The 15,821-nt window shown below is 44.9% G+C and overlaps 1 protein-coding gene across 1 annotated transcript in view; it reads right to left on the bottom strand.

Moving 5' to 3' along the window:
• kdm5a (lysine demethylase 5A) overlaps nt 1–15,821 on the bottom strand; it is a 29,210-nt gene that overhangs the window by 9,031 nt on the left and 4,358 nt on the right. The window contains exons 5-22 of the mRNA XM_080754674.1: nt 13,401–13,595; nt 11,616–11,694; nt 11,394–11,485; nt 11,128–11,286; nt 10,616–10,735; nt 10,086–10,244; nt 9,343–9,524; nt 8,817–8,979; nt 7,156–7,275; nt 6,766–6,960; nt 6,393–6,574; nt 3,872–3,996; nt 3,456–3,606; nt 3,114–3,234; nt 2,610–2,786; nt 1,940–2,118; nt 1,610–1,748; nt 228–407 (exon numbers count right to left, since the gene is read on the bottom strand). Coding sequence (XP_080610800.1) covers nt 228–407; nt 1,610–1,748; nt 1,940–2,118; nt 2,610–2,786; nt 3,114–3,234; nt 3,456–3,606; nt 3,872–3,996; nt 6,393–6,574; nt 6,766–6,960; nt 7,156–7,275; nt 8,817–8,979; nt 9,343–9,524; nt 10,086–10,244; nt 10,616–10,735; nt 11,128–11,286; nt 11,394–11,485; nt 11,616–11,694; nt 13,401–13,595 — 2,718 coding nt within the window. The remainder of the gene's footprint in view (nt 1–227; nt 408–1,609; nt 1,749–1,939; nt 2,119–2,609; nt 2,787–3,113; nt 3,235–3,455; nt 3,607–3,871; nt 3,997–6,392; nt 6,575–6,765; nt 6,961–7,155; nt 7,276–8,816; nt 8,980–9,342; nt 9,525–10,085; nt 10,245–10,615; nt 10,736–11,127; nt 11,287–11,393; nt 11,486–11,615; nt 11,695–13,400; nt 13,596–15,821) is intronic.

Raw genomic sequence — 15,821 nt, 5'->3', positions numbered from 1 at the left:
ACTGAATCTACTGTAACTTAACTACCCTCCTGTACTATATACTTCGATGTAAGATGAATAGCAAAAATATCCAATCTACAACTGCAAGCTTGAAGATTACCTTTTTTTTTTAATTAACATTTTGGCCTATGACTGGCAATAGGGAAGCCAGGTTGAAACTCGATGTTTACACATCACAACACAGTGTTGAATGGTCTCCTACAGTCCTATACTACGTGCGGCCCCACCTGCAGAAGGGTGTAGGTGGAGTTCTTCTTGAGAAAGGTGCGACCTGTCCTCTCTCTCCAGGCTCTGGCTGAGGTGACCTGGGACTCCACCTGGGCCAGGGGGTCTAGGCGTACGGGGATGGATCGGCCCCTGGCCAGCAGGCTCTCCAGCTGGTCCAGGTATGCATAGCTACTGCCGTTCTGGAAAGGAGGTTAGAGGTCATTTTAAGAGACAACATTTTTTTATTATATTTCTAACTTAATTTGAACCCATTTAGACCAGGAACCCTTATAAATAACTATATGTTATGAACAGTATATATATATAACAACATATATTAGAAGGCGTTTTTAGAATCGGCCTCAGGTCTAAATGGGTTAATGACTGAAAGTGCTTGACTAGCATAATATATGTACAAATGTATACTTTCAATGAATGTCTGTCTATATACTGCAGTTCTTGCTATAATTTTTGGAGCGGTGAAAGCGCTCCCAATAGACAGGTATGTCCGTGGCTGGCTGGCTGGCTATGTGGCTGGCTGGGTATGTCTGTAGCCTGGCAATACCTTGAGTGGCCACACAAGTTAAAGGAGGGGCGCTGTTGTGCAGGCGCGCACGCACGCACGCGCGCACACACACACACACACACACACACACACACACACACACACACACACACACACACACACACACACACACACACACACACACACACACACACACACACACACACACACACACACACACACACACACACACACACACACACAGACACACACACACACACACACACCGCTCCACTTCGAACCGAGGTTTGATTTTTCAATTGTGGCCTGGTCTGACATCTTTTTGTAGTAACATACAGGTAGCCACCAGATGGCGATCACGTCCACAGAAGCTGCTTCAGAATATCCATGTTTGATACAGTGAAAAGCCAGATACTTTTCTTTCCGGATTGAAATGCTAATGTATGTTTTTTATTGGCAAATACATATGCATTTTAAAGCACTAATCTATTGCTCTCACCACAACTACAGCGCAAATTAATTAAGTGCTTGTCAGGTGCAAGTGCACAGAGCCATGTTGCTCCAAGTAAATATGACAAAAATAATTACTACCGTTACATCTTTCTGTCATAGCTGACAGGATAGTACTGTAGGTTCTAGGTTTCTCTCCTGGTGTGATCAACATTATATAGGCAATGGGTCGCACACAGTGGCACGATATGATTTTCTTTTCTTTATTGCATCCAAGAAGAAACGTTTTGGCTATCCAGCCTTCTTCACAAATACACACTTACACAGTATTTGTTTTGTTTAGTAATATAACATAGCTGTGCCACTCCACAAAAATATAAAATGTCTCATGTCATGTCATGTAGTGGTGCACATTTGCAGTAATACCTGGATGGCCTCCACTTTGCCGGTCCAGTCCTTGGCTTTGTGCAGGGCCTCTCGGAGGGCTAAGACATTGGGCAGGTAGGCTGGGATGTTCCGAGCCTCCAGCACAATGCTCTCTAGAGTCACCAGGCTGTGACGAGGTCTGTGGGGAAGCAAACACAACAATGCAACGTGTCATGCAACCGAAAGCCCTGAGCTAGATGTCAGAATAAAGAGTTGAGGATGCCTGCCTGAAGCTTGATTCATATTTTGTTGTGAGACAGTGTCACCTACTGTAGCAAATCTACCGCCAGGCTCATAATAATTTAAGCGTAAGTGTGTGTGTGATCTGACCTGGCCTGCAGACAGGAGCGGGCTTTATCCTCCCATCTCTCGGAGACGGTAAGGATCTCTTGGAGTTCCGCCATGGCTTTTTCTACGGCGTGGTGAGGCGCCAGGCCCACGCCGGAGTCTATCAGCCTCTTCATCAGCTCCAGGGTGACGCGGTGAGGCTCAGCCAGTGTAACACGCACCTGAAAAGCAATCAGTATGTGAATATTTATTTAAAATGTTACCACGCTTTTTCAGTCGCGTGTTGTTAGCTTGAGGGGCTTAACTCTTGTAGTAAGGGAGCTAGGAAGCTAATTAGCTCTGTTCACGCCTATGGGTGCAAATGCAACGTTACATATTACATACGCAAGTCTTGCTTGCTGTTGTCAGTACAGGGGGAAATTGTGGCCGAACCCATTATTCAGTTGAAATAGCGGGGAGTGAATAAACATTCAGGGTTGTTTGTCTTTATGGGAAACAACGGAAAAGTCCAGAACATGGCAAACCTAAGACTCTTCAAACTACAACATACAACTACTGTCATTACAGTCTTATGCACTGTCATTACAGTCTTAGGCACTGTCGATTGACGCATACGGACTGCAGCGCATTCCCTATTGGTAATAATCAACAGGGTCATCTTATTCCTAACCACGTGAAATAGCCAGTTCCTTCCAGACGGACGGAGCCCTACCTCGTCAAGCCAGCGGGCCTGCTGGAGCTCCTGCTTGAGGCGGGGAAGCTCGGGCAGCTCCACGTCTAGCCCACTACCCAGGTCCAACAGGGCCTGCAGCTTAGAGGAGTCTGGCATCTCGTCCGCCAGGGCCACCTGGGCCCTCTCATGGAAGTCTTCGACGTTCTCCAACAACTCCTGTATAAGAGGAGAGAGAGGGAAAGAGAAAGATCAGATTGTGCCAGAGAGAGGAGGTTGGTTCAGAAAAGAGAATACATTTAACGAAGGGGTAGAAAAGAGGGAAGGGGAGGTATAGATAGAAAGAAGATGGATGGGCTCACTTCACACTAGGTGGAATTTTTGTTGTCTGAAATGAAACCATTTAGCTGAATCAACAACCGATTGTGTGTGTGTGTGTGTGTGTGTGTGTGTGTGTGTGTGTGTGTGTGTGTGTGTGTGTGTGTGTGTGTGTGTGCACACGCGCAGAGTCTGTGCACGCACAGGCATGGAAGGGAATGGACTTGCCTTGACTTGTCGGGCCTGGCTGATGACACAGGGCAGTCTGAAGAGCTGCTCCACAAAGGCCTTGAGCTCATCCACCGTCAGCTTACTGCGATTCCGACTGCTCTCAGTACGCAGGCGACTACTGCATACATGCACAACGTACACAGACTCAGTGGACAGTATACCACTTACAAACTGGAGACACTTTGTCAAGTTACAATTCAACACACAGTCAGCTTTCCATGAGTTGAACAAAACTGTTTAACATTTAGCCATCGATGTGTGTTATGCAGAGATTTGTATTCATGCCTGTGTTGGTCGGCATGTAAAGAGAGGTGTGTGTGTGTGTGTGTGTGTAGTAACCTGTGTCTCTGCTTGCGGCTGAGCAGCAGCTGGGCCACAGAGGAGCAGGTCTCGGCTTCCTTCACCATCTCCCTGAGACGACGGAACAGAGAATTCTCTGGGTATTTCCTGTCCTCAGCGTCTTCCAACAACACCTTCAGCTCAATCAGGTCTGACACACACACACACACACACACACACACACACACACACACACACACACACACACAAAGGGAGAGAGAGATAAATGATAAGAAAGGAATCAAACGAAGATGTAAGACAGAAAGGTGACAAAGGGATGAAGGGTCCAAGTATGCAAAAGAAAGCAGGCAGAGAGTAACAATCTCTCCACTACTTTGCACTGGTTGATGGGTAGAAAGACTATTCTGTAAGATTATGAAAGATTACTCATCTTTTAATAGTTTATGGTTCCGTACCTTTCTTGTTCTTCTGTTCTGCAGCCAGGGCCTCAGTGACTCTCTTGGCCCAGGTTTCGTAGGACTGCGCCCTTGTCTTGACTCCGTACAGCATGGACGGGAATTCCTCTAGGTCATATCGATACCTGGAAGACGTCACAGAAAGAAGGATTTAAGGAGCAACCAAACAAAACAAATACAGTATATGCATAAGCCTGAGAGAATAGGTGTCTTTTTTTGAGAAGATCTAAGTCAGTGGACCGCACGTGTCTTTTTTTGAGAAGATCTAAGTCAGTGGACCGCACGTTCTATAGTAGATTTACTGTGAACAGCTTAGGCCTGAATACAACCAAACGCCGCTCAATTCATTCTGGCGTCTAAAGGGAACACACCAGCGAATTTCACTGTAAATTCTATTCTCTCTGGGCGACATGAGCTGAATTCATCTGAAAAATGCAGTGTCTGGGTCACCACCGTGGAGACTATAGGCGTTTGAATACTCCATGGACATGGTGCATCCGGCTTGGCCGGCCAGTCCTACCAATACAATTAGCTGTGTTCGATGGTAAGAAGCAAAACAGGTCATTAATATACGCTCTGGGCAGCCACCTAGAATGAACGCTTCTGGTCTGTCTGCAGCACTCCATTTCTGGAAGAGTATATATGCATGGTAGTTAACGCTCCATGTCCACTGTGTTAGGGTTTTAATAATAATAATAATAATAATGATAATATTGTAGGACAAATGTGTCCACTGCATTTACCCATCCTAACTATTATGAGCAGTGAGTGCCATCAGTACAGTGCTTGGTGAGCAATTAGTAGTTAAGTGTCTTGTTCAGGGGACACTTCGACACATAGACCGGGGAAGGGGTCACGAATCCGGAACCTTGGGTTTCCCACACAGTCTCTCTAAAAGACAAGTGGTTGCCAGAAAACCCATCTGACAATTAGGGTGTTGTTCTCCTCTAGAATAAGCAGGTGTTTGTGTCTGAAAAGATCAATCTGTATGGATTAAACAAAAACATCAGATCCTTGTATGTAACATACGTATGCTCAGTTGGAATGTTCAGTGAAAAAACAGGTTGGTCTGGTTTCAAACAGGCAAAGGCAGAGGCAATAAATGTTTCCATGTGGTACAACAAGCAGTTATTATAATACCTCTTTTATAGCATTATTCTGAATCTGAAAACAGACTCACAACATAATAAGAAATTAGGTTAAGTGGTAAAACAGTTAAAAACAATGGTTTCTTATATTCATAGGATATGAAAGATGTCGGTGTTGGTTCCCTGTGGATCTCTGATGTCATGATGATGATGATGGATGACTCCATATTTGGGCTAGTCTGATCAGTGAATTTATTTGATTGATTTACTATCAAGGGATTATACTTCTTTGGCCGACGGTAATAATGGACGTAGTGACCACAACATACCTAGCTTTATTGTCTATTAACGTGTTTACCTGTTTTTCTCTGAATGAGGTCATAGTTTACAAACTGAACATAATGCTGTATTGAAGAGCATATAAACTCATCAGGCAAATGTTTACTGAGGCAACTAATCAAATCAGAATCAGTCATTTTCTCAGACTTCCATTCAAGACTTCTTTTTGCAACCAGTGGAGTTGTCCCCTGCTTACTATCAGAGAGAACCCAGGTTTAACCCATTTAGACCGGGTACGCATTATTAACTATTAAAAAAGAGCAGATATACAAGCTTGTAGATCTGCTATTTTTGTGCATGTCTTTGAATATTTTGACCCGATTCTATGTCTTCTAAATCCTTATAAGGTTTTTTGAAAAGCCTAGGTTTCTAATATGTCAGTGGTGCTCTCAAACCTTTTCATGTCAAGGACCCCCAAAATGACATGTATTTGGACACGAACCCCCATCCCAAAATATTTAGTTCCAGGGACCTCCAGAAGCAAAATGTTAGTTACAATTTGCACACAATGTTCAAGACTTTTCAAAAATAGCAGATCTACAAGCTCGCAGCGCGCACTCGAGTGCCGCGCTGTGAGCTTGTGTATCTGCTATTTTTCAATAGTTAAAGCATTAAATAATTCTTGGCCTAAATTGGTTTAAAGCTATACTGTGTAAGCCCGCGGACCGGGCCTTCAGACCACCGCGTCCGCCTCGCCTCGCCGAGACCTATCCATAGAGGTCTTTCGTGTCCCTCTACGAGCCTCGGTTGGGGAGCTACATGCTAAACTCCTAGCCCAGTGTAAACACTGCAGTGTATTTCCTGAAGAGCTCGGCAGTGTATGATCTGGGCTTTGATTGGCCGGTAGGGAGACACGTGTACAGAATGATGCATATGACGTAATTTTGCGGGAAAAACAGCCCCGGTCACGGCCACCAGGGCTCAGTAGAACACATATAAAGAAAAGGCTTTGGGAGCTGAAATGAACAAAGTGGGTGTTCTAAAACTTTAGCGATTTAATAATTAGGACAATTTTAAGATTTGTTTTATTAAAAAAGTTACATAGTATAGCTTTAAGTAACTATATTTGGACATAATGACAGTGTGAATCTCACCGTAGACACTTGCTTCCCATTGGACAATCACAGAGGTCTTTGGCGTGGTAGAGACAGACCAGCCGGTCGGGGCTACAGGTGCAGGTGAGCGCCGACAGGAAGCAAGTGGTCTTACACTTGTGGCACTGTCGCTCGTCGTCGGGGAACAATTCAAACACCTCCTGCTCGGAGGACAAGACCCCCTGCAACCAACGAGGAGGAATAACGTGGAGAAAATGGAATGCATTAGCGCTCATACAGCACATGGAGAAGGTGACGATAGCGTGACAAAATAACGTCAAAATCAACCTAAAAACAAGCCATTGCTTAACCATCAGCTGTTCTCCCAACATTAAGAAAAAGAATACAGATTGAAAATAAGGTCTCCTCTCACCAGTTCCTGGACAGCCTGTCTGAGTCGTGTCTCCTCCTCCATGGTCTCTCCCATCTCCTTAAAGACGGCGGCGGCGAGCTCCACGTCCAGGCTCTCTGGGTCGGCAGCCATCTTGCACAGCAGCTCCTCGTGGGAGAAGACGCAGTAGCGATGGAGACGCCGGTAGTGCGCCACACACTGACGGCCCATGGGTAACTGGCCGCACGCGCACGCACACGCACGCGCACACACACACACACACACACACACACACACACACACACACACACACACACACACACACACACACACACAGAGTAAAATTAACACTGAAATTCCTAAAACTTTGAAAATAATAATATAGTCATCATCAATTATGCTGCTGTTTCTTTGTGTTGTGTTTTCTCTCACCCAGTCAGCAGTGCAGAAGTTGACAGCCTCTGCGAAGTTGTATCCCTGGTTGAAGCCACTGTGGTAAGCTCTAGGGAAGGTCACGACAAACTCTCCAGCACACTGGTTGGTTCTGTACACCTGGGGGTAGAGGCAAAAGAACATATGGTCATATGAGAAACACCCCAGAAGTCATGACAGAACATTATACTTGGCGTGTCTGCAGAGGCACTAGGTTTGTAAGACAATGCATGTAACAAACTCGTTATGTGTGTAAAAGTATGCTGACTGCGTTGTGTGAGGATTGGAGGTTCATCGTTAGTGACATGACACAGTCTTTAATTTACAAAGATTTAACAAACATGACAAGTTGTAATGATGCCGAAAATGGATTAAACGCAAAGTTTTAGACATAGTTCTTATTTACGCTATTAAAAGCATGCATCTGTGACTTAAACAATGTACACACTTTGGAAATACCGTACGTTAAACTCTTGGAACCTCCACAGCATATGTGAGTAGTTCTTGCTGTCTAAAGTGAAGTTGTGTTAGCAACCAATAAAAACGCTTACTGTGCAATTATCAGATACACAACGAGATCAGCCATTGCCAGCGTCTTTTCTCTGTTCTCTTTACTATTTTTGATTTTGTCTTACAAGAGACGAGCGGCTACTGGATATGCACAGCATATCTATTTAATGCTGTAGCGTTGGTCTCAGAACAGTCTGCAGTCTGATGGATTTTCGCCTATTAAAAAAGCAGGCTGCCGTCATAGTTCTCCATTGCTTTTAAATGTCTACAAATATTGATATTGCACTGTTGCACATAACTATATAATGTGCAGCACTGAAACGCTTGCATCGTAGCCTTCTATATGGACATGACCAATATTTGTATGTAAAACAAATCGTAAGAAAGTCTACATTTTAGGTTGCGCACAAAGCAACATCACCAGGTGCTCCCCTGAGTACTAGCCAGATAAAGGTGGACCCCTGATCTAGTCATAGAATTTCACTCTGGGGTAATAAAAAAACTAGTGCTGTCCGAGTTAACTAAATTAATCGCAATTAACTCACCGTTATGTTAATCGCGATTAATTATTTTAATCGCAATTAATCGCATATTTACAAACATTACTACAATATCGGCTATATTGGCTACAAGGTTCATCCCTGTTGATGTAACAAAAAATACAAAGTATAATTAAAGCATAAAGGTGGACACAACAGTAATCATTTAGCAGCTCCTTATACCCATCAGTTGAAGTCTGTTTAATGCAATACCAATGATTATGATTTATTCCGGTTTTTAATTGATTTAGAATAAAAGATTAACATACTTTTGCATAAATCCAGCAAATATTTACACTTCCAAGTTAATAGGGCCACAAAAGACTTGAAAGATATCCCTCTAAGTTACATTGTGACCTGATAAAAGCTGATGACTTATTTGCGATTAATCGCGCGATTAACTACATAAATCATGCGATTAATCGCGATTCAAATATTTAATCGTTGGACACCACTAAAAAAAACACACCTTATGTACGAACCACTCATTTCTCCAAAAACATACTTTGCGACGCCATCAAAGGAACCCTTCCTAAATAGCAACTACGGCAGCTTCTTTCAAGAGTCTGGAGGACACTTCTCACAGGTGCATGCATGGTGACCTATACGTACAGGGACTCCGTGCTCCATGAGGACATTGGGGTTCATGATGGTAACCAGCTGGTGAAGGAGGTCTGGCTGGGAGTCAAACAGCTCCGGCGCCAACTTCTTCATAACAGCCTCCAGCTTTTCTGCCGCAGAGGCTGGAATGCCATACCACGTCTTTGGCTCGCCCCTGGACATGACGGGAGAGATCGATATCAGATATAAGTGAAGATTGCACAAACACCATGACAATACAAAGAAATAAATAATGTGATGGATAAATGCAGTAGCCGTCTCTCGATGGAGACCATTGGAATTATAACATCTAAAAGCTTAGATAGTTTTTTTTTTTTTTTACTACAGAGGGTAGCGTAGGAGTCCTGGTATATATACGGGCACCGTCTTCGGCCAAGCCTTAGCCCTTATCTACAAGCTCACAACGTGTCGACGTAGATCGGGTATTAGAAGTATTTTTCAAAACAGTAAAAAAAGGCAAAGACGTTTAAGGATAAGGAGTAAGGCATGGACAAAAATATAGCTCTTTATCTCTCACCAGTGCAGGAAGTTGATGGAGTAGCTCCAGTGATCCTCGATGTGCCAGCAGAAAGAGGAGAAACACATGCCCACGTAGAGCCAGGGCACCTTCATGCCAGAGATGTCCACGTTGATGTGAGTCAGAACGGACTGCTCCAACACTGGCATGTTGTTCAGGTTCCAGCCTGAGTTGGCATACTCCTTCAGACGTAGGAAGACAAAAGTACAGGTCAGGTTTCCAGGAGAAAAGGCCACCATTATGGCTTAAAATCCTTACCAATACCAGAAAGATCTTTGCACTGGCTTCCTGTCTGTCAAAGAAGCATTTTTTAAATAATGTACTACTGTTGGTTTAAAAAGCATGGAAAGGTTTCGGGCCAAAATACATTTCTTACCTAGTGTGCGATACCATGAACCATCGAGACCTCTCAGGTCATCTTGGACAGGGAGGGCGGTTTTCGTTTTATTTAACTATAATAACCTTGTTACACCCTCCCCACCATAAAATTAAACAAAACAAATGTCATCAGATCCACAAGAATTGTCATAAATGTGAGTTACTAATGATTAGATGTGTTAAGATAGGTGGCATGTTGCAACTTGCACCTGATCCATTTCTCATGCTGATATGCGAGCATATAGATTTGTGTTTAGAGAGAATATCCTGGCGTCTTCATATTCTCTCATACTACAAACCAGTGTCCTGAGGCATAATTCAATTCTCTGGGAGATTAGGAAAATTTTTAAATAAACTCCACTCACCTCCTCGTCCCCCAGCAGCCTCCTCTTGCCGTCGCGGACAGGGAAGCCGCTCCCCACGTCCTTGGAGCTGATGTCAGCGCCGTACTCCACGATCACATCCTCTTCGATGCTGCTGACCAGGCGCCAAAACTCCTTCTCCACCAGCTCTGTGGGAACCATCTGGGACAGGGAGGAAGACACAGATCAGCCACGGAAGGCATCACATCACGTCTTACTGAGAACAGTCTATCTGGACAGGACTGTTTACATATCGTTGCTGTCAGGCAACAACCTTATATCTCCATATTTCAACGTTTTGTTTTTCCTGTATGTTAATAAAATACAATAAGGCCGACTTCCTTCATCATAGAAGAGTGTCACACAAAAGTAGCGAAAATACCAGATCTACAAGCTCACAACATACTGTATCGCATGATGAGGTTTTTAGACCTTCTATTCTCACTCAACAGTTTTTGAAAGTTTAACAGCTTGTCACTAAATAATAACTTGCTTAGATATTCTAAATGCAGAGATTTGCAATATATACATACATGGACAGGCATGTTGAAGTAGTCGGACTTGAAGTGGTCAGCCATCTCTCCAAATGTCTGGAGGGTGTATTCCCTCACACCCTGTTCGAAGCCAAATGCCTCTCTGGGTTTGCTGCACTCCTGTAAAGAGTCAGGTACAAACACATATAGTAGTTCAGTGCATGAGCGATCGCTATTAAGGTGTTTACACATCGGGGACATGACGCATAACCGATACAAGAATTGCTGTTGAGTATTTCGCATCAAAACTATTCATAGAGTTAATACCTCATTCATACAGGTTGATGCCTTCATTTGCAGTGACAAATCAACCTCTCGCCGAATAATAACGTTATCGCCGACGCCAGGTAACATTGACGTTCTGTGTAAATGTACTCATAACACAACCAAAATTCACAAGTATAAGTAAATAAGTTCCTGAAGGCAGCTTTAACAGCCACAGTGTTTGATCCCGCATGGTGCAAGACTCTGCTGGCAGAGAGAACCCCCATCAACTGCACCCTGCACCTTACCTCAGCCACACACTTGGGACAGCGCCAGTCGCCCTTGGGGATGTCCGGCAGAGGAGGGATGAGGCAGAAGGTGTGGTAGCTGTCGTCACAGCCGTCGCACAGCAACAGGCGGTCCTCCTCGTCGCCACGTCCACACATCAGGCACAGGTACAGGTCAAGCTGGGACAATGACGCGTGTGCATAGAGTGGTTAAATGAGGGTGTCACGTTGATTGTAAACGTTTTAATGCAACATGGATCAAGCCCAAAGAAGTTAGTGGCGCTTACAAAGTTGACCTCCAGGGTCTCCTTGCGAGGACGCATTTTGATGGCAAAGGCCTGGGCTTTGAGGTGACGTTGCTTCTTGTGGAATCCATCGTCTAGAGGAGTTAAACGTATGGATGTTAGAGTGGAAAGGCAGACAGTATGTTCTGTATATCTGTATGTACATCATCTGAAAACCTGTGCTGTAATTATAGCACAGGTAGAGCAGCGATGCGGTTTTCTTACCGGCCGGTACGATCTGCAAGCCCACCATCTTGGGACTTGTGCCAAAGAACTTCAGGCCTTTTGGCTCCTTGTTTTCCCGCTGGATAGAGGGGGGAAAAACAATGAATACAACATAAGATCATCATGACAATGCTTGGGACATGTCAGGAAAAAACGCCTAAAATGACAAATATTAGAGGTCCCCTGGGAGCATGCCTGCAGCAGCTGGAATTCTAGGACAGACCAATAGAGATGAGACATGTATTAGAAGAGAAGGAATAATTTGTCAAACAAACTGAAATCATACAGGAGTCTGGGCCTCTTTTCCCCCCATTCCCATGCACACATCCACAAGGAAATAAAGAATGTGACCCATCCCATTTTTATCCAAGAATGGTAATACGAAGGGTAACTACTAGTGATGCGCGGATCAACCCGGTGCCCCCACCCGCCCGCCAACCCGCCCGCAAGCGGGTGGGTGGGTCAAGGTTTCAGACCTTTTCAGGCGGGTGGCGGGCGGACGGGTTATCACCACTCTCACGTGCAAAAAATAAATAAGAATAATCACCTGTTCTTATTTGCCTTTTATTCTTAATAAGAGTAGGCCTATAAGAATAAGAATACAACGTTTGAATACGAGCACGACGAGCGAGTTTTAAAATGCGTCAGAGAGGAGCGAGGTTTCTCCTCCGCTCCTTGGTGCGAGGACCGTCCCAATTCCGCTCCTGTTGGGGCCGCGAACCACATCTTGCCAACATTTGACACAACGTGAGGTCGTGAGCACAGCAGAGAAGATGCACAAACAATTCAGCGCGTGTCGCTGATCAGGATTTCACTTATATGTCTCTGTCATCCACACAAGTCCTTTTATAGCTAAATACTTTGTGTCGGTTAAGTTATATAACCAGCCAGTCAACGGATACGATTTGAAACAACTTTCGCAAGTGAGGCGGATTTTTTTTGACTGAATGAACCAACCAACCAACCTCAAGTCGCCCCATCTCTCCAATCTGGTGATTAATCAATAACCAACAGGATTTAATATTGTCCGTCTTTTGCTGTCTGTTTAAAGTGCGAGGCGCTGTATAAATATGATTGACATAAAACCGCCATTCTTACCCCGACGATGCCCGGCGATTTAGAGAGAATGAACGTCTTTGAATGAATGTTTTTTAGGCTAAACCCCAATTTGAACAACACGTTTGTTTAAAAGTGTATTTAGCCCATGACAATATTGTGCTACTGTAAACCTTTCTGTAAAAGCGAGTTTGGGTACTTAGAAGAGCCGTATATAAAGATGAGCTATTGTGGAGAATCTGGAGATGATATACCATCTTTTTTTTAAATGCGGGTTGCGGGGCGGGCGGATTCGTTGATTTGTATATTGCTCTGCGGCGCGGGCGGGTTACGTTCCGTGCGGGCTGTGGGTCGTGCGGGTTATGAAAAAAAGATGACCCGCGCATCACTAGTAACTACACATGATTCCTCTCCTAAAATAGAAGCCTGGAATACATTTTAGTTATTATTATTATTGTTGTATTTCTTTAATAGATGACACTATCTACTGGTCTAGTTGACAATTTGCTGATTTATAATTACATAGTAGTTAGGTATACTATACGGTACTGACAATTTCTGTCATTTACTTTAACACCTCTTGTCCAGAGCTGGGTTATTATTGGCAACGAAAAACGGTCACGAAAAAACAACTCTCCCCAAATCCCCTGATCCACTAATATCTAGCATCCTACTTATATCCTACCACTTTGTTCCACTTTTCTAGAAACAACCTTTTGTCTCCTTTACCTCTGACCGAAGGCGACGAGAGCGCCTCTCAGTTCGCGGCTGCTCTTTGGCGCGTGGCGCGTCACAGAGCCCCTCCCTGTCGGTGTCTCTCTCCTTGTCTTCGTCCTCCTCCGGCTCGTCTTCCTCCACCGTGTCCTCCCCGACTCCCTCGTCTGGCTCATCGTCGTCACAGTCGTCGTACAGCCTCTGGATGCCCTGTGTGGGAAGGGGGATAGGGAGTAATAATATAATAATAATAATAATAATATATAATAACGTGGAACTTGAGCCACAAGAGGCACCGCCAAGCTAGCTAAAGCGAGCGAGTTGTGCCGAAAGTTCGCTTGAGGCAACTCAGTTAAGCACAGAGTCGTAAATCATGTTTTGGCCAATTTTGGGTGAGCGTTTTCCCCAATTGTCTGCCATTATTTGTGTGACAATTAATCATCAACTTACATTTGTAGTCGTGAGTGACAGCCCTCCCCTCCCCTTCACATCTGACAAAAGCTGAAACCTCCATAGGTGACCTAAAACCTAAAATATCCATAGGTGATTGGTTACCTGCTAAGGATGCTGCTAAAACCCAGAAACCTGTTGCATATGCACACAGCCCAGTGGTCTTGTGGTTAGAGTGTCCGTTGAAGTGTGAGCTTGCAGATCTGCTATTTTCACTACTTTTGAGCGACACTCTTATACATCGAGACCAGCTGAGTGGCCTTGTGGTTCGCCCAGAGATTGGGAGGTCGGCGTTCGATCCCCGGCCGGGTCATACCAATGACTATAGAAATGGGACCTGGGCGCCCGCTGGCCTAGTGGTCAAGGCGCATACCACATACTAGGCTATGATTAGGGTTGGATACGGTAACCGCCGTACCGCGGTATACCGTGGCCTACCGCGGTGTCAGGGTCCTTACCGCGGTCAAAAAAGACAAAAAAAGAGGCTATTTTCTAATAAGAACGAGCGAGTTTTAAAACGGGGGAGAAGCGACGACCGCAAGCGCTCCATGCCGCTCTGTTCTGGGCCGCGTACCACATGTTTGGAAGCTCTGGCCGTCAAAGGAAGAGTGCGCTTCCAAATCGCGTCGAAGACAATTCCTTACTGGAGCAGTACCCTCGTAGCCTAGCAGCAGCGTTAAACTTTCTCCATAATCCACATGACAAGTATGTTTATACATTCCTTGTGGCAGTTTCTTTTTCATTCATACGGGCGGAGCGCGAAGACTAAAACCGAAAACGAAACTAGTGCTGGGCTGCTGCAGAGCAGACGCTAGGGATTGTCACTTACTACTTTTGACTGCAATTGCAGCAGCGCGCCTGCTCCGTCGTTGTTCTTACAACCTTTTCTGTCAAGTCTGGTAACTAAACCTGCCTACTTGTTTATATCACCACTCAATCAATGTGAATTGCGATGTGAGTTTACAGAATCACATGATCTACCCCGTCTCATCGTTTGATTGTTCACACACAGCATGTAGTGTCTGAGAAGCCACAGTGCGTTACTATAGAAACCCGACACTGCACAGATCTACAAGCTCAGAACGCGTCGTGGACGCAACGCGTTGTAAGCTTGTAGATCTGCTACTTTCAAAGCCAGAGCCGCTGTGCTGTGCTGTGCTGTACGGGGAAGTATAACTCGGGCTTATAGGACCGTGGAGCGGTGAATTTTGGACAAATGATAGGACTATTTTGGCTTATCGCCGAACCTTAATTGATAGATACGGGGGTGCGGTAATTACCGCAATACCGCCGGTAAATGGGAGGACGGTAACCGCGATAACAAAATGTCAATACCGCCCCAGGCCTAGCTATGATGCCTGATGGCGTCGCCGGTTCGATTCCCGATCCGGACAACCTTTGCCGCACTTCCTTCCCCATCTCTCTCCCTATTTCCTGTCAGTCTACTATCCTATCAAATAAAGGCATAAAAAAGCCACAAAAAAAATCTTAAAAAAAAAAAGAAAAAAAGAAATGGGACCTAATGCCTCCCTGCTTGGCACTCAGCATAAAGGTTTGGGGTAAGTCCCTGCGACATACTGGCGCCATGTCCAGGCCAGGGGTGTACATCAAGCTGCATCACACTAAAGAAACAGGAGATGGGGTCAAATGGCTCGGCAAGGCTTACTTATGCACACGCTTAAAATGTACTCGCCTTTGGTTGGTGACTGGAGTTAATGCCCCCTCATGTTTGAACAGTGAGCTCATAGCGACAACATCTGGAGTGCTTGTGAGGGCATGCAATGTACGATTTACAATTTGGGCATTTAGAAGACGCTCTTATCCACAGCAACTTACAGTCTATTAAAAGAGCAATAAGGTTCCTCACAGGATAAAGATCTGTCCTGGGTCCTGACTCACCTCTGATGTAAGGTGTCGAGTGAGTGTATCATGGCCAACGTGGCAGCACTGAAGAGGGTGTAAAAGGCTGTTAGAACAGCAGGCAGC

This window comes from Nannobrachium achirus, assembly GCF_963921795.1.
Source record: "Nannobrachium achirus genome assembly, chromosome: 23".
Lineage (NCBI taxonomy): Eukaryota > Metazoa > Chordata > Actinopteri > Myctophiformes > Myctophidae > Nannobrachium > Nannobrachium achirus.
Note: the sequence above shows the minus strand (reverse complement) of the source record. Positions and strands in the feature narration are given on the sequence as shown.